The following is an 18922-nucleotide window of genomic DNA, read 5'->3' as shown; positions in this document are numbered from 1 at the left end:
TGCACCTTTAACCACAAAAAACGAACTCCAAGTTGAATTTGGTAAGCATGTACAGATATAAAGATACTAGTGTATAAAATTAATATTTGTTTCTATAATGAATCATTTTAATGATCTTTTCACAGTTACCACAATTTGTGGTTTGTTTTTCTATACTTTATCGTTTATAGCGAAACGAGTATTTCTTTATTCTTGAGTTGTACCACAAGACTTAAAGTATACGTTTGTGAATTACAAAACAAATAATTACCATCAATCATATGAGACATAGGGTCGAACAACTTTAAATATCTTCGTTAATAAAAAATAAAAGCAACATTACAAGAACATTATTGTAAAAGATATACAACTTGCACTAAAGTAAGTAATTTAAACTTTAACAACATGCAATTATATTGCTTGACCCATGTATTTGGCATCAACCTTAATCAAAGGAGGTAAATTTAGAAACACCTGCTGAACACTCTTTGTACCTTGAAAACCAAAATCGTTGGTGTCGATTTTAGTATGATTGTGCTTTTCGTTGCCTTCTCTCTAATCTTTGCCCATAATTGTCTCCTTTCATCATATTTAAAGAATAATGAAATATATATAGCAGCAAAAGCTTGGTCATATAACATCGCTTTTGTTGAGTGAGAGAAAATTCACGTTTTAGTTATACATGTCAAAGATCTGATTGTTAAAGCATAAGGCGCCGCCATTTTCAAAGTTTTGTGTCTCTTGCTGTATTTCCGGGTATAATAACATTAACGATGCCAATTTAACTGCACCAGATTTGTAAACGCTGAAGAGCTAATCAAACCAAAAAAGTCCAAAAGTATGGCCAAATTTAGATAAGGAATAAAGATGGCATTGCTGTGTCCGAACTGCACTTATTTTCAAACTCGATTGGATAGATGAAATGTAAATTATTTGTAACTTAATTATATTTAAAGACAGTGAGTCATCTATATACATTTGAAAAACTTTAGATAAGTTCTGTTTCATATGCATAAAGATTATGGTTTTGTAAGGAGTGTTGCACAATTAATGCCCATCGAAAATTCAATCGTTCACTTTAAAATATGTCAACTAACCCCAAAAAAGATTTTATCAATTAATAACTATAACGATACTCAATATGTTTTGTTTGAATCGATGTGATTCTTGATAAACAAGTTATTTTGTCTACCTTAATCCATCTAATATGTGAATCAACCGCCAGAAACATTCAGACAAAAGTTTGGAGGCAAGGGAGATTATATCAATTGCAGTTTTCAACTAAAAAAACTTAAAAAGTACAAATATTCATCAGAAAAATAATCAAAATGTTGCAAAAAACCCGTGGCCCGTTCCTAAGCTCATACCACTGGTAAACGATACCCTAGACAACTTTAAAGTACACCAAATATAAAGTTAAAAGTGTATCGCGAAATTCCAAAACCTGCTTGATCCGCCACTTCAAAGTATTTTTGGAAAATCAAAAATATAACATCATTAAAACATGCATTCTATCTCTGTGTGATTTAGAATAATGTAAATTTGATTCATGTAAGCAGTCAACAGTTTTAATTTAGCCTTAACAAAACTCTTTAAGTAGTTTCTATCAACAAGTTGCATCTTAAACCATTTTTATTGCAACTCAGTTATATGTGCCATAGAATTCTTGATCGTTTAGGTCGATTGCAATATATATATATATATATTTCTATAGATGAGGTAGTAACTACTACTTTGACTATCAAAAACAACTGATTATATCGTAAGCTAAATTTAATATATTTCCATCTTTTTTTTTGTATTTTCCTCGCAGACATCGTTTTATAGAATAAATGTTGAACAAATGGAAAAATGTATTACACAACGACAGACGGAGGAGACAACAACATTGAGGGTCTTTATATTTCTACTTTGACCGGACACATTGGATAACGGTTACATGCAATTCAAAATAAAAATGCGTCGCCGATTTAGATTTTTACATTCACATTTCTTTAAAACGTACTCGAGAAACATTATCATGGAGAAAAAAATCTTAATTCTAATTGGTATATATTTATGTTGAAGATTCATATCAAATGAAAATAGAATTCTGATGCTCAAAACGGAGGCGAAAGATTCCAAAGAGCAACGCCATGACAAAAAGAAAGACAAAGATGTTCAAAATCGGCTTACAAGGATATTTAGGACGAGATCAAATTAACAATTAATACAATCGGTAGGTTCTGCAAGATAGGTCGAATGGGATTAAGAGAACAATTTTAATTGCTACTGGAAAATGGGGTTGTTTGATAGGGGTAGAAATTTGGATTTAATTGCAACAGGTCACGTACGGAGGCCTCAGAGGGCTGTTGTAAGGGTTCTTTAAAATGGCACTCTCCCAACACGAGGCATTGGATTTAATGTCTAAATTCCAACAGGACGTGGTTGCGTAACTATACATCCCGCAAAGCCAAACGGGCGCCACACTTAAGGGTTTAATTGCCAGATAGAAGCCCAAGGATGACTATATTTCCATACCCGAGTCAACCTTTTAGGTCTGTTAGCTGTAAAGCTACAGAACGAAGTTGCTTGTTTAAAATTTCGAGTCATAACTACGACAGTAATTTGTTTTTATGTGTTTCATGACTTGTCACCTAAACTTGCTATAAATAAATGGATGAAAGAATATATGAAGCAGGGAATGCTTATCCTTCCAAAACACTTAATAAGTACATTTTTTTATTTCAGTGTCTTGATGCTGCTCAATTTAGTTTTTGGTGTAATATTTTGGTGACCATGTGAGTTTTTTTTAGCTTCATTTCTTTTGAACATTATGTTGTTTATCCATATTTTTTCTGGTCCTCATCGGTATCACTTATCAACAAGAAAGTCAATATCGTTATATCAATATCGTTGACTTTCTAGACATCAATTAACATCTTCGCTGTCAATCAGTCAGGGAAATGTTGACATAACAATAAAGTGAATAGTTATGTTATTTCCATAAAACGAATCATATGACAAACGTGACAAATATTACTAATTGTCATGGTTAAAGTAGGACAACTCATTTTCGAACACTGTCAAATACAAACGCATAAGTATCATATGTATGTTTGTCGCATACGTAAAAAAAAGTTTTGTGTCGTCGCGAAATATCAAGTTATTCATGATTCATACGGTTTGTACAATTTTTAATATATTTTCTGTTGAGGCTTTTGAATATCAGTGCCATGATAAGTCATTAGTAAGTCGGGTAATGTTTACTTTGACTTTATTCTGGTGCATTTCTGTATGAATTCAACTACTTCGAATTCTTTCCGATCATCCTTTAAATATAGTTTTCTTATTTACATTTACATTCCAGAATTTTTCAGAACAATTTAAAACATAAATACTTTGATATTGCATCTATTAATACAAGATTCATGCATTTTTTCCAAGACCTACCGACCATTACGAAATACGTTATTCTATTTTAGGTGCATGAATCTATTTTATTTTGATATATTAGAGATAAAGAGAGACATTAATACGAACTAGACCTTGCAAAGTTTAATTTGAATACTCTGTACAAAAAACACTTAATTATTTACATTTTCAACGTCTTTTCATCTTACAATCCTATACAGAAAATAATGTTAACCTCTTAAATTTATAGACGCAAATTTCACAGAATAGTGCACATGTATACAAATCTCTTTGTAGCTTCTAAACACAATGTTTTATATAAATATGTTAAGTAACCTGTCACTGCCGTTGTCCAAGAAAACAAGATTATCATCCATGTCTCGCATTCTGTGGAGTTAGTCCAACGAAAGACAAAAAGCCAATTCAAAATACAATGAAAACTCAATAAATCCACACACACACAAACATCTTAACCCATGCCAAAAACCCTAATTTCTAAATAAAATGTTTTGCAATTAGAGAAAAACTAATCACTACTTATGTTTTATTTTATTTTCTATTTCTAGTTTTCTTGCTATGGTCGACAATAAAGTTATTCAGAAGCCAAAAGGATAGAGAAGCCTCTTCTGGAAAATTAGCTTGGTTCAGAAATAGCCTAGTAGATTTAGAAACGAGGATTATGACAGCAGACTCACAAGTAGTGTCAACGGCACTGGGTCCTATAGGAAAAAAATTAGGTGACCTAACTGGTATTCAAATATTAAACAAACCAGATGGAATATGTTTTGATTTGTGCATGTGAGATCACAAAGTTCGTCCATATGACATATCATCCTACTCAGACACCTAATTCTGACTTTGAGCTGCATAATTTTGGAGGTCTTATTTCTAATAGGTATGTTGTGTGCTTGGTGAAGAAGCAGCTCTATGAAATGCCATTTGTATTGCTTTGCCTAGACCCATTGTGAATTTAAGTACAGAATGAGTCAATGAAAAAATTAACTGTCTCTTTAGAAACATGTTGTGCAAGATCAACAAATAAAAGAACATTTTGTCTCATGACGAGAAGTAGCTGCAAAGAGACAGCTTCACTCTTTTTATTATATACTATCATCAGTAAGAAATCATTTCCTTGCAAGGCGAGAAACTTTTTAATTTTAAGCCCTAAGGGCATTATTTGCAACTGTTTTAGTCTATTCTAGTATCAGCAGGTTTGTGCTTTTTGAAGATTGTATTCTGCATTCTTTGATGAAGCTTTTATTCATGTAATTCCCCATACAACCATTTAACTTGGTTTATCAGATCCACAGTAATAAAAGAACAGAGTTCCAATATTCCCAGTGTTGCACATATTTATCTATCCAAGGGCAATAACTAAAAAATACTCTTTTTTTTCTTTAAATTTTTTTATAAATATCTTAGAGAAATGAAGGCTTGAGAGCAAATACAATGCAATTATATAAGTAATACTTCCAAGGGCCGTAACTCTTTTGACAATATTTAATTTTTGTTCTTGTCCGCGACATTGCTTATATAAATCTAGCAAAAAGTGTACATATGAGAGCGCTTACAAAGCATTCTTCCAAATAATTAATATTTTAAAGGGGCATAACTCTTTTAAAAATAATTGATTGGAACTAATTTTTGAACTTGTTCGATACGTTGCTGATACAAACCTATGATACAAGTTTTATAAAAATCTGGCAAGAATTGTATACGTGAGAGTGCTAACAAGACTGGACCAGCAGACACACGGATGGACAGATGGACACCTGGTATTTCTATTTCCGCTGCAATGCATCGCACAGGGGACAATGACTTATAAAGTACCATAAAAGTAACACATCAGTAATACTTGATTGAATTAGTAGGTTTTTTCTGTACTTTTTACCTTCTTTTGCTTATCTTTTGTATGTCACTGAAATATCTTTACTCAGCAACCTCTATCTATTTCTACTTTCTTTTACAAATATACATGATTTCATAGCACTTCATGTTAACCTTTAGATGATTTTTGGAATAATTTTGTCGTTGCAATTTTTGTCTCTTTGGGGTACACCCAATAATAGCATGTATTGATATTTCCTTGACAACCACATTTGCCAAAGTATATCCTAATTCTTGCTTTTCTTTCTCTGTTTTCCAAGTTTCACATTGAAATCTCAAAGCAGGACACCATTTTCAAATGTGGATATCTTGGTTTGAATCTTCCAAGAAACCTAAATCACTCACTTAAATCTAAGTTGCCTCAGGTGACAAGATACCTTAGCAATCAAGAGTGACCATGTTTGGATAACAGAGTATGGGTAAATAGGGGCACTGCTAGAGGTCACATTCAAGAATATTTCATTAATTTAAGTTTCATTAGTTCAAAATACTTGACAATTATATATCTTTTACCATCATATTATATTCGTATCAACAGCACCGTCGTAGGACGGTGGAAAGTATAATAGACATGCATTATAACCAAGACACCAGTTCAATTTTAGTTAAAACTGGCCTAGAGGTTGTACAGTTTGTCTCTTTGTACCATTGAAGATGCAAAAGCACATTTCATTCAATTCTTTTACCTATGCCTCAATGTGTTTTACAGTCGTTCATAAACATTCTGCACCATATAAGGAAGGAAGGAAAGACAAATAAACAAGGATCCCCCTATTTCAGAGAAGATATTTCAAAAGGGTTACAACAATGACAAAAAAAGTGATGGCAATAGCTCAAAGGGCTAAAAGCAAGAATGAAGACCTAATTGTTATATTCATTAGTTATGATGTATAACAAACCAACAAATGAAAAAAAAAAATACTGTTATTTCTGTGTTTAGAAACAGATATTCTTTAGGTATTCATGCCATTAACAATCATATGATATAGCTGTTAAAGGACAAAGATGTTGGTACAAAACTTATAAAATAACTTCCGTTAACTTATAATGGGATATGTCCCACAAAGTTTTCATTTTTAGCATGCTGATAGTGATAGTTTAAAAAGAGATACATCAATATATATGCAGAAAAAATGGTACTACCAAATCTCCATTTCACTTTGGAAGCACTTTAAATGTAGCTTTTATCCACCGATTTATAGATGAAACATATTTCAAAATTTTTACTGCATGTTTGTGAAAATTTTATCTACGCACCTTTTGAATTCCCATGCGTAATTTTTCACAACGGTTCCAAAATTCTTTTACTGTATATACTGGAGTATAAGTAGATCTGCTCATAAGTTGATTAATGTTTTCATGTAAAAATTCCAAGACTTTCACCTTGACACTACTATAAGTAGGTTTGACCTTTGCTATTGCTGCAAATTTAAAATTAGCTGATGCATTTTTGCAGGTGTTAAAGTGAATTATCTATTCTGACAAGATTAAGACAAATTTATTCTCTCTGAAAACCCTGACAATATATTTTGTTTCATCCCAAAACATGCAGTTTGTGTTTTTGTTTTTCCTATGCTTCACTAGGTTCTTACTGTTTTTCATAAACTTTCATGGTCTATTATACACATTTCTGCCTCATATAAGGAAGTAAAGACAAACAAACAACAGATAGATCCATAGATAGAAATGTTGACTTTTACTTGACCTTGATTTTGGGAATAGTTTTTTAAACAAATAAATATAAGAAAGCAATGACATTTCTTTATTTAGAATTTTTCAGTTTAACTCTTTCTTTTTTAATAACAAAGTTTGGATTTTTACTAATTTTCTTATTCAGTTTAGCAAAAATTCTTTCATCTGACTTGGAGGAACCAACTTGAGCTTGATACTCACACAAAACCTGAAAAAATAAATAAAATTTTTATCAATATGTTTATTCATATATTTTCACTGCTGCATATGAAAGGCAAATATTACTTAATGATCAGGGCAACAGATATAGTAAGTATGTATATCAATCATGTCAATAATCCAATCACTTTTACAGCCGATTTCTTTGAGTGTGTAGGAATAGGTATTGTCTTTGATTAGCTTGCTTGCTAGCTGAACCATGAAGTCATTATTAGGTTAGGTAAACTACCCTCCTTTATGAGTAGACTAGTCCCACAGATAACCAATTCTATCTGTCTGTCGGACTAGTCTACTCATAAAGGAGGGTAGTTTACCTAACCTAATAATGACTTCATGGTTCAGCTAGCAAGCAAGCTAAGCAAAAGATATTACCTTTTCCTACACACTCATTGAAATCGGCTGTAGTGTTTTCAACTACCTACAGAAACATAGAAACAAGCATATTGATAAGCTATACTGTGTGACAAATTTTCAGATCTGTCACTTATCATCTTTCTGTTTGCAGCATACATCAATATTCTTCACATTATTTCTAAAATCACAGTATACCACATGTCATGTTTTTGATACTCAAGCTTTGGGAAAATTGATAACCAGTTGAATAAATATGTGAAAAATTTAAACACTTTTAATTACATCCAAAAGGTATCTTTTCCATGCAACATTATTTTTTTTTAGTTATTCTAGTTACTTATTAATTATGTGAAGGGGTTTAATCAATCTTTATATTCTGACGTTTTTCATACCTTCTTTTTCAGTTTTTTCAATGATATTTCTCCTTTACTAGTCAACACTTCTGTTATTGTCTGTTCCCAGTTGAACTTTTTCTTTGGACTATTTTCCTCCATTTCATCATCATTCTCCTCTGTGGTTGAATTTAATGTTTTATCTGTAATCAAAATTCAGAAATGGATACTGCAAAACCATCATGAGATATACATATTCACAGATTTTCATTCAATTATTTTCTAAAAACTTGAAAAGGGAGTCATGTTTGTTATTTTATATTGTTATACTGAAGTGCAATGGACTACATAAACTATATTTTCAATGCTTTTCATGCTGATGTAGAAGTCAATTTGTTTGTTAGAAGCAGTTTTTCGAGTTTAGCCATGATGGAGTGTGGCATTCTCTAAATACACACAGGTCCACAGATAGATTCTCAGTATTATAATATTACGGTAATTGGGAACAAAGTAAAGATAAAATGTTAACGCAGAATTATATCCACATGCAGAAAATCAAAGTATGCTACTAGTGCTACAGACATACATAGACAATAATGAATGCAAATGTATATACTACATTTTACTATAAAACAAATCTTGTCATAATAACTGCACATCTGTAGATTTTAAACTAGCCATCACACGTCATAAATATAGTCCATCGCACATCAGCGAATGGATTGAACTTTAACGTCCCCATCACACCTCAGAGTCCTACATATTTATCATTGCTGATAATAAATTAAACCCCAGAATCTACTTTAGGGCTGATCAGTACAGCTTGTTTGGTGTGTTTAATTTTTTTAACAATTGCATCAAAATTTGTTCTTTTGAAATTTAGATAACTCAACTTAGATGTTTAAATTTATCCAATTCATTTCCAGCATATGACAAACATTATTTTTCTTTAAAAATTGCTAACATCAATTTTTTCCAACATGCTTACCTTCCTCTTTTTCTTCTATGTGAGGTTTTTTCACTTCAACTTCTTCAATTTCTTCCTCTGTATCTTTTCTTTTTCTTTTCTTAGATTTCTTTTTATTAGATTTTTCATCGTTTTCAGTAGAACTGTCAGTTTTATCATTTTCAGAACATTTTTTGCTTTTACTATCCGATTTTTTTGCTTTCACAGTATTTTCATCTTTATTTTTTACTCGTTTTCTTTCTGCTTTTCTTTCTTTTTTTGACAGTTCTTTAAGTTGTTCATTGTTTGTAACATTTCCGTTTACATTGTTTTCTTTTTGCGATCCATTTTCAGCACTGTTGACTTCTTCTTCCTTTGGAGGCACTGGTTTTGGCTATTTTTTTCAAAATAAAACATATCTACTTGGTAAATTTATTCAAAACAAGAGTGCACACATTGAAATGTCTCGCCTGCTTTACTAATCATGTTTGAATATATGTTTAAAGTCTTTAAGATAAAAGATTCTACTACAGGTAGAACATAAACTTCACATTTTCAATAATCTGTCAAACTGAGGTCAAGGTCAGGTGAAACCTGCCAGATGGACATTTGCACCTTACAATCATTCCATTCACCAAATATAGTTGACATATCATTTATAGTATCTGACAAATGGATCTACCAAAGAAAACTAAACATTGAACAATGAATCATGAAAATGATGTCAAGGTCAGATGACCACTGCCAAATGGAAATTAACACTTTATAATCATTCCGTACATCAAATATTGTTGACCCTCTGCTTACAGTATCTGACAAATAGATCCACCAATGAAAACTAAACATTGAACAATGAATCATGAAAATGATGTCAAGGTGAGATGAACCCTACAAGCATTTTATATACCAAATATAGTTGACCTATTGCTTATAGTATCTCAGAACAGACCTAACCAGGAAAACTTAACAAATATGATATTGAAGAGTGCATCTACCCTATAATCACTTTATAATTGTAGATCCATAGTGTTTTCTTATATTTTTACATGAATACACTGTAACAAGGTAAATTTATTCACAACTTGTCTCTTTTTGACAATTTAAAGCTTGCATACCGCAAAGACTCTTCTATTGTTGAAGACTATATAGTGCTCTCTAGATGACTATTCTGATTTGATTGTGTTTTTTTGTGATGAATAATTATATATCACTACTGTACACACAATATTTTTTTCTATTAGTCCCCTACCAGTGAAGTCTGTTGGACAGATGGTCACACTAAAGAATTCCATACTTTTTCTGTAATGCTTCAATCTATTGATTAGAAATTTGGTGTGAAGTCATATAATATGAAGTTACAGATTTATTGAAGACATGATCCAGTTGGAACAATTTTATGGAAGTTGTTGTCCTTGAACAAAGAAAACTGGTTGAAAGCTTCTACTTGTTGTAAAATATTGAAATTCAACAGTTAAATGGAAAAATTTAGTATCTCAAGCTATGCAGACTTTGAATATTTTCAGACTGCTTTTTCATAAATGATTAAAAGATTAAAACTAAGATTTAGGAAAAATAAACATATGATTTCAATTTTAGCGTATAATGTCTTTCAACTGTTCAAGTCATTTAAATACCTGTTCTGTATTGGCTAACAGTAAATCCCAAACTTCACCAACCAATCTTCTATCTCTGACATTCATACTGTTACTAACAAAATTCTGGAAATATTAAGAGCAATTCAGACTGTTAAGAAGAGACCTTTCCTCAAAATACTTTTAGTTCAATATATCGCTGCAATCAGGCGATATTGCTTAATGACTGCAGTTATAAGATAAAACTGATGTCAAAGAACATGGAATTCAAATATGATGCAAGATATGACAAACTCCTAACATATACATGATATATGCATTGTTATTCTCAAAATCAAATCAGTGCATTTTATTTTTCAACCATAAGAAACCAAAACTGATACTGATGATGATTAAGATTTCAATGAATCTTCTTCACTTCTATGAAATGGATTAATATATATAAACTAGCAACTTGTTTCTGAATACTATTATTGATTCAACTGTAATTATATGTTACTCATGGGTTACTCATTTCCAAGGATTTTGTGGCTAGGTGAACTACAAATTCAAATACTCTAGAGTAATACAATTTCATATAGGCTTGTGTGCAGAATTTCTCCAAACCACAGAATCAAGTATCCACAAAAACACAATTTTCACAATTCGACGCAAATTGGTAGCCATGAAAGAAAATGAATCCATAGTAATAAAATATGTTTAGACTAGAGCTTAAAGTTTTCTGTGTATACAATAACAGGCCTTTAAACTTCCAGCATTTAATGATAAACTGTGGTAATTGCGTCATTTTGAGATCTTCCAAAAAATATTTCGTTCACAAATGATCAACAGCTCAGCATTTATATTCAAAAAGATATTTTACAACACGATATTTTATCAACAGATGTTGAAGTGAGTCAAACATCTTGGAATAGGACTACTGCTCGTTTTATGCAATATAGACCTCTTGTTGGTCAAATATTTCTTCAATTATAACTTCCTTATGATGTCACAGTGACATAACAAATAACAAGTCTGCACTAAATCATCATACCAATCTCCTAAAAACTTAAAAATAATTTTGAAATGATCTTGATGATCAAAGTAATTCACTTTTTGTAATTTTAGTTTCTCACAATATTCATTTTCTAATTAAACTATCAAAAATTTGAAATGATATGTGCAATTTTTTGGACTAAATTCTGGTACATATCACATCCCTCCTTTTTTAATAAATAAAAGGTTTGTTTGTGTATTATTTATTATATGTCTCTCAATACGACCAATGCAATATTAATACACTTTATATTTAACAAGATATTGATACATACTTCAAATTTTGCTTTTTTCCTTGGAATATTAGGATAATCTTTCATTCTTTCCAACACTCCTTTCAATCTTGGATTGGTTATACATTTGTCAATAGCTATCTGAACTTTCTGAAATCAGTACATCATAAATTAATTTAACTTTTGGTATAACATTTTAATTTAAATGACCTCAAATGTCTATCAATTCTTTTCAATTTGAAGATAAACATTAAAATCTTCCATTTTTCACATGTACAAAGCTAAACAAAATTTTTTTTACCGTTCTCATGCCTGTACCTTCTCTATTGTAGGTGTCAGATAGCTGTCAGATTTAATTATTTTTGTCAATATAAGAAGGACCATAAATACAGTTCTATTTATATCTCCTAAGAAAATTATTCCCATTTATTATTAGTTTCATGCCATTTTTGTAATGTGTGCTCAAATATTTGAGAAGTTTCAATAAATTCAAGTTTATCTCTTTAGTATGACTGTTGCTAACATTTCTATGGCATACGATGAATTTTATTCTAGAAAAAAAATATTTTGTGCACACAAATCATATCATTATACTTTTCCCAACATTTGTAAGTTTTTTTCCCTAGCTGACATCATCTGTTTGACTACATACCTCTAGCCAATGTTCTTGTTTGACTACATACCTCTAGCCACTGTTCTTGTTTGACTACATACCTCTGGCCACTGTTCTTGTTTGACTACATACCTCTAGCCACTGTTCTTGTTTGACTACATACCTCTAGCCACTGTTCTTGTTTGACTACATACCTCTAGCCACTGTTCTTGTTTGACTACATACCTCTAGCCAATGTTCTTGTTTGACTACATACCTCTAGCCACTGTTCTTGTTTGACTACATACCTCTGGCCACTGTTCTTGTTTGACTACATACCTCTGGCCACTGTTCTTGTTTGACTACATACCTCTAGCCACTGTTCTTGTTTGTGTTCTTGTTTGACTACATACCTCTAGCCACTGTTCTTGTTTGACTACATACCTCTGGCCACTGTTCTTGTTTGACTACATACCTCTAGCCACTGTTCTTGTTTGACTACATACCTCTAGCCACTGTTCTTGTTTGACTACATACCTCTAGCCACTGTTCTTGTTTGACTACATACCTCTAGCCACTGTTCTTGTTTGACTTCTCCTTTATTAGCATTAGCTTTTGGTTTATAGTTCTTCCCTGAATACTTTTCTTCCTCACTTATACATTTTATGTGTTCTACATAAGAATCTCCCCTGAAATTAATAAAATAGTAATAAGGATTATTTTTCCACAATAAAATAAAATGCATTCTAAATTTTGACAAATCTTTTAAAAGAAATCTCTCCTACATTTTACACTTTGCAGCTATTTTATTCCAGAAGACACCATAATCATATTTCCCATTTCATCCAAAAAATGTTGCATCAAGAACTTTCCACAATGTTTATATAGTTGACATGAAGTTATGCCTTAATGTATACTGACACTAAAATAAGCTGAGTTTATGGGTTTTGTTCATTGTTGAAGGATATATGTTAACCTATAGTTGTTAAGTATAGGTTGTCAGTTGGTCTCCAGTGGAGAGTTGTCTCATTGGCAATCATACCACAACTTTTATTTTTTTTATATTGAGCTTAATTTAATTTGTCTTTTAAATCTAAATTAGCTCCATAACACAGATCAGTCCACCTAAAATTGCCCATTTTTCCCCCGTTTAGAATATTTGACAAAGGGAGACAACTCTAAACAAAAAATAAACCTATGCAAATGCATGTATACCCACCAGAAATCTTTTCTGCAATCAACACATGATACATGTATATTACAGTTACAACATCGTGTCTAAAAAAAAAAAGTTTCTCACTTTTCCCCAGTCTAGAATTTTTGACAAAGGGAGACAACTCTAAATAAAAATAAACCCATGCAAATGCATATATACCCACCAGAAATCTTTTCCACAGTCAACACATGATATCATATTACAGTTACGACATCGTGTCTGAAAATGTTTCTCTACTTGATTCTTTTTCAGCGATTCATTACACTGGCTACAAGTAAACACGACCATCTCAACCTCTGAAAAAAATGAAAACAATATGTTTTAAATTTCATGCATCCTAAGCACTTTTCTGGATTTACCTTCATCAGGAACGCTCAAAGCCGAATATTTGAAAGCGAAGGATGTGTAAGAACCGAAAAAGTTGGAGCTTCGAGACCAAAAAGAACCTAACAAAATAGCAAAATCCATCTAAGGTCAACTTTGCCTGAAAACTTAGTATATGAATGATTTATTATATTTCCACATGTTTATTATAATTAAATTACCATGCCCTAAATGAACACACTGAAAAATTTTGTAAAGCTCATTTATAGATAAATCTTTATCTAATCATGCTAATGGGCTACCTGTGTATGGTCACAATATACATGAAAGAAAGAAGACATATAATTAATCATTAACATGATTAATGTACAAAGAAGAGCATCAAGAATGCTACCTTAGATAAAGAACTTAAATCACAAAGAAGTATTGTTTATAGGGTATCGTGTATAGGGTAAATTGAAATACTGACACATGAGATGAGATAAGATTGAAACATCCAAGATATCATAACAACCAGACTATATGGTAAATGAGTTACCACCAATATATCTCAGCATCGAATACCCAAGAGAACACACATTGGAAAACCACCAAATAATGTATGACTTCAACTCAGAATATGGACCACTTAGCATGCTTAGTGAATAATAAATGGGTTACACTTCTTTAATAAAGGATATTATTATTTTTTTCAATTACTAGTAAAGTTGATGAGAATGCAAGCTGCCTATAGAGGACCAAATGGTGTGCATACTGAGCATGCTGAGGACATAATCTATCTATCTTCATATGTCTGTGCTTGGTCATACATGTACTGATGTAGCTTTAACTTTGATGTTGTTGTTGCATGCAGTATACAGTGTAATCTGATATTGAAAAGTATCTTACAATTTTGTGTCATTATCTAGCAAAGTCTCATCAGTTTCCAAAATAACATTTGGTTAACATGGTTAAACAGAGAATCAATAGAAAAGAAAGGTTATGGGGTATCCATCCCAGACATAAAATCAGAACAAGCACTGCAAAAAACACAATAGCAAAGGAACAGCGCTTGCATTGCTGTTCTTCAACTCAATTAAGTCACAGTGAGGCCTTCAACACAAAACAAAAACAAGATTGTTTGTTGCCTAATTGTCGCCCTAACATAATAAATAGAGAATCAGTATTAGGGAAGGACCATTTGATATGGCCAAGAAGATTGTTTGCAGATTGAATCTTCATTATTTTTTTCTGGAAGAATCCCCAAATCCATGCATAAGCAGTCAGGGGACTTACTGAAATGAGTGATTTATAAATCACTCATTTAAGTACAAAAATGCAGCAAATTAGAAAATCTGTCATTTTGTAGTTTTACCAAAATTTCAAACATTACAGGTTTAGATCATATCTAAGTATTAGTAAAATTGAAAAAAATGAACTTTTTGCTTTTTTTTATAGCAAGGTTTATGCGTTTTATGCAATCATTCAGCTATAAATTTGATATTTGTTGAAAAATGCTAAAATAAAGGCTCTTAATAATGAACTAATACTTTCTTAACAGATTTTTCCCAGGAATGGGAGTAATTTTACTGTTCGCAATCAAAATTTCACTGTTCGGGGGTGTTGAAATTAGTGGGAGTAATTAAAATAATTATACTTAAAGAAGTGATTTTTTGGAAGAAAATAGAGGTATGATACTTAAACAAGTGATTTTCATGTCATTATCCCAGATTCAGTACAAGGTCATCACCTGACATGACCAGTCATCCTATCAACACAGATGTTGGTTCTGATAATTATAGCAACATAATTAGTCTCTGGATCATTATAGTATTGTATACAGTACGCACAGAGAGTTTGTAATCGCGAACTCTAATCACGGATTTCGGAGTGTAGCGGTGTCACACCGCGAATCACGGATTATACTCCCAATTTTCTCCAAAGATTCTCTCCAAACACCGCGTGGCTGTTAATTGGTTTATTGCCCATCGGATGTACTGAAAATTAATGACGTGTGACAACATAATCGGATTAGCCAGATTTATTACCTTTGTACATTTAATCGATCTTGATTGCACCTGTGTGCTTTAAAACACGGTATTAAAATTTCCTTTCATTGACAGATAAAAATGTGACATTTTCATTTAAAATAAGATAATTATTCTGGTATGTATTTGCCCCATGTCATTGTCATTTGAAATAAAACGTACAAACGTATAAAAATATGAATAAAACACTTATTTTGTATTTTTATTATAGTCCGGTTTGTTTTTTCAACAAAGACGATTTTACTACAATTAGAATCTTTTATGACCTACTCAGTGAGCAATATCCGGTTCATTAATTGTTCAATATATAAATATCAACTGGCTTAAAACAAAATGATGTTTTTACGGTAATTTGTCCAATCTAAACCCAAGAGTTAATTTATCGGATCAACAAGTGAACTCTGTTACTTTCAAATTGTTTTGCAATGTAAAATATTATGTTTCACTACCTCGGTAGATTACCGACTTGAAATATTTGAACTCAGAAAAGAAACTGTAAAGCGACAACTCTGTTGAAAGAAGGGAAAACGTTTTGTATGAAGAAAAAAAAATCATGTGTTGTTTATCTCTGTTATGATCTGTTATTGATCCTTTATTATTTAAAATAAAATTGGATGGGCGCAATCCATATTTTACTGCTCGTTAAAAGTCCTTGGCGAAATAAAAAAAAGAAGTATTTCAACAATTAATACTATAGAATATTTAAATGAAATTATATCGTGTTCTACAAGAAAGAAATATGTGAAAAAAATGTGGATCGGATTTTTACGATCTACACGTTTTCACAGAGGATCTCTACCAACACCCAACAGGAACTGACCGACATGCATCCTGTTTTCATCTACCATTTATGTATATTGTTGACCATGGACGTATAAATAATGTCCAGGTTTATGTCCTGTGTTGACTGAGAAACGTAAAATTAAAAGGCTGGTGTTCGTTTATTCAGAAAAGGATTATATTTTAGATTCCGGTTAATCAATTGTAAAAGGACCTTCTAGAGCCTCAATCTTAAGGCATACAAATGTCAATCATTCCAAAGCAAATTTAAACCCCGAATGAATTTTCCCATGGTCATCCAGAAAGGTCACCTGAGTTTACTTTTACATGATAATATTTCCCGCCAAATAAAAATCTCGTGGACAAAATTGATGTCACTATTTTTAGCATTCAATACTGTGAGCGAAGTCAAGTTCAAAGTTCAACCACGGACTGTTGATCACTGAGATGTGTATCGTCTTCCCACGGCAATTAATTTCTTTTAAAAAATTTAAAAATCACTGTCCTTTATACAACACACAAGTTTACATCATGAATATTATGCAACGACGAGTTGATGCAGCTATAGAAGTATTCCTGTTGTAGCCGAAATGTAATTATTTATCCTAAAGTAATGCCAACAAATCGTAAAGAGAAAATGCCGTAGACTTATTAAGCATAACGAATGGTGAATAGTATTTTCTTTTTTACTTGCATATACAAATTTTGAGACACGTAATTTTCTTTAAACTGCTCACTTTTATATTCAGCGTTAGTTTCCGTTTATTTTTACGCAAGTATGTCTCTTTTCGTAAATAAAATAATTTACCGATGAACTTAAACAAGGTCAAAATCAAGTATAGTTTTTGTTATAAAACTTTAATGCAATTGAAAGAATTAACAACAACATTCTGCTTTTAAATCTTTAATTTGTTTCAAGCAATTATGTAATCGTAAAATGAAAATGGCGTGGACTTATAAGCATAATAAATAGTGAATAATATTTTCTTTTTTACTTGTATACAAAACTTTGAGACATGTAATTTTCCTTTAAACTGCCCACATTTATTCAGCGTAAGTCTCCGTTTATTTTTACACAAGTATATCTCTTTTGTAAATTAAATATTAATTTACTGACCAGAAAAAAAACGAGGTAAAAATCAAATATATTTTTTTTTTAATTAAACTATTTTTAAATGTACAGTGTAATTGAAAGAATTAACAACAACGTTTTGCTTTTAAATCTTTTATTTGTTTCAAGCAATCAGAAATATAACCTGATAATCAATAGACAGGAAATACAATTGTTTAATTACATAAGTAATCTCACATACCTTGACTGTCGCGTGCCGGTATAGATCAGAAGGATTAGGGCAATTAATTACCTGGTGTGACACAGCGTCACACCGGACTGGGAGAGATGTCGCTAATACAAAAAACAAAAGGTGGCGAATTTACGCGGAAGTTGGAGGGAATACTCACAAAGTTCTCCGAGAATTTAGGGAGGGATGTCGGAGTTTCCTGGTGTCACACCAAGAAAAAACTTGGTGTTCGGAGTTTGGGAAGCCTTTCGGGAAATTTGTACTGTATATAAAGCTTCAATAAAATTAAATCACTTAGTCATGCAGGTTATTTATTTGTACTACTTAAATAGGTGATTATTAAAGAAAGACAACTCTTACTTCCAGCATTTCTCAATTCCAACCGACATTTTCAACAAGACAGAATCTACAACAGCTAGAACAACTTTTAGTCAGATCATTTGCAGGAATTGGAAATTCTATCAATTCTGTGATATTTGTTAGGGAAGGGGGAGGGGTACTTGGACTCATCGCTACATGACAGATGCGTAGTGTTATATTGTCCATTGGACGGTCAAGCTGACAGGTTTTTAAATATTCAAGTAAAAAAATGTATACACTTATTATATATCACCTGGGAACAGTATATCTAACATATATATGTTCCTGATATCACTTATCTATACATGTACATGAAAATTTGAAAATTATTATCAAAACGTTTGGGCACTCTGAGTTTGTCATGTTATGGTATCACTATGTAAAGGTTATGTATGAAGAATTGAATATACAACACACCTTACCAAGTAATTCAAAACGAGAAAATGCTTGTTTTTCTTAACTCAAAATAAAATGAACATGTGGCGGAAGTTGTCAATGGGATTCTAAATACAAATCTTTATCGGATTATATGCAATTCCGCGTTTAATTTTATTTAAGAAAGTTCGTTCTTAAAAGATTTGTATAAATGGCAAAGAAGGAGATTAATCATTTTGACAAATTTTATCTAATCTATCTTTCTGGTGGCATGTCATTATTATT

At 31.6% G+C, this 18922-nt stretch overlaps 1 protein-coding gene and 1 long non-coding RNA gene across 6 annotated transcripts; both read right to left on the bottom strand.

Annotated features, from left to right (window-relative positions):
- Positions 1 to 7000: 7000 nt before the first annotated feature.
- On the bottom strand, positions 7001 to 18766 carry LOC127734940 (cell growth-regulating nucleolar protein-like). Of its 2 annotated transcripts, none has more exons than XM_052244988.1 (8): positions 18685 to 18766; positions 13634 to 13766; positions 12823 to 12943; positions 11705 to 11812; positions 10437 to 10520; positions 8845 to 9196; positions 7917 to 8059; positions 7001 to 7159 (listed from the first exon to the last, which is right to left on the bottom strand). In XM_052244988.1, exons 2-8 carry the CDS (start codon positions 13756 to 13758, stop codon positions 7022 to 7024), a joined length of 1071 nt encoding a protein of 356 aa, XP_052100948.1. In that variant the 5' UTR covers positions 13759 to 13766; positions 18685 to 18766; the 3' UTR covers positions 7001 to 7021. The 2 variants fall into 2 exon arrangements, with proteins under 2 accessions (XP_052100948.1, XP_052100949.1); XM_052244989.1 differs by having other exon boundaries at positions 18680 to 18760.
- On the bottom strand, positions 11819 to 12816 carry LOC127734941 (uncharacterized). Of its 4 annotated transcripts, XR_007997829.1 has the most exons (5): positions 12730 to 12816; positions 12668 to 12698; positions 12532 to 12562; positions 12408 to 12500; positions 11819 to 12314 (listed from the first exon to the last, which is right to left on the bottom strand). It is a non-coding gene; the product is annotated as an uncharacterized LOC127734941 (long non-coding RNA). The 4 variants fall into 4 exon arrangements; XR_007997830.1 differs by lacking the exon at positions 12532 to 12562; XR_007997831.1 differs by lacking the exons at positions 12532 to 12562; positions 12668 to 12698 and adding an exon at positions 12346 to 12376.
- Positions 18767 to 18922: the final 156 nt, after the last annotated feature.

This window comes from Mytilus californianus, unplaced genomic scaffold, assembly GCF_021869535.1.
Source record: "Mytilus californianus isolate M0D057914Y unplaced genomic scaffold, xbMytCali1.0.p SCAF_3, whole genome shotgun sequence".
Taxonomy (NCBI): Eukaryota; Metazoa; Mollusca; class Bivalvia; order Mytilida; family Mytilidae; genus Mytilus; species Mytilus californianus.
Note: the sequence above shows the minus strand (reverse complement) of the source record. Positions and strands in the feature narration are given on the sequence as shown.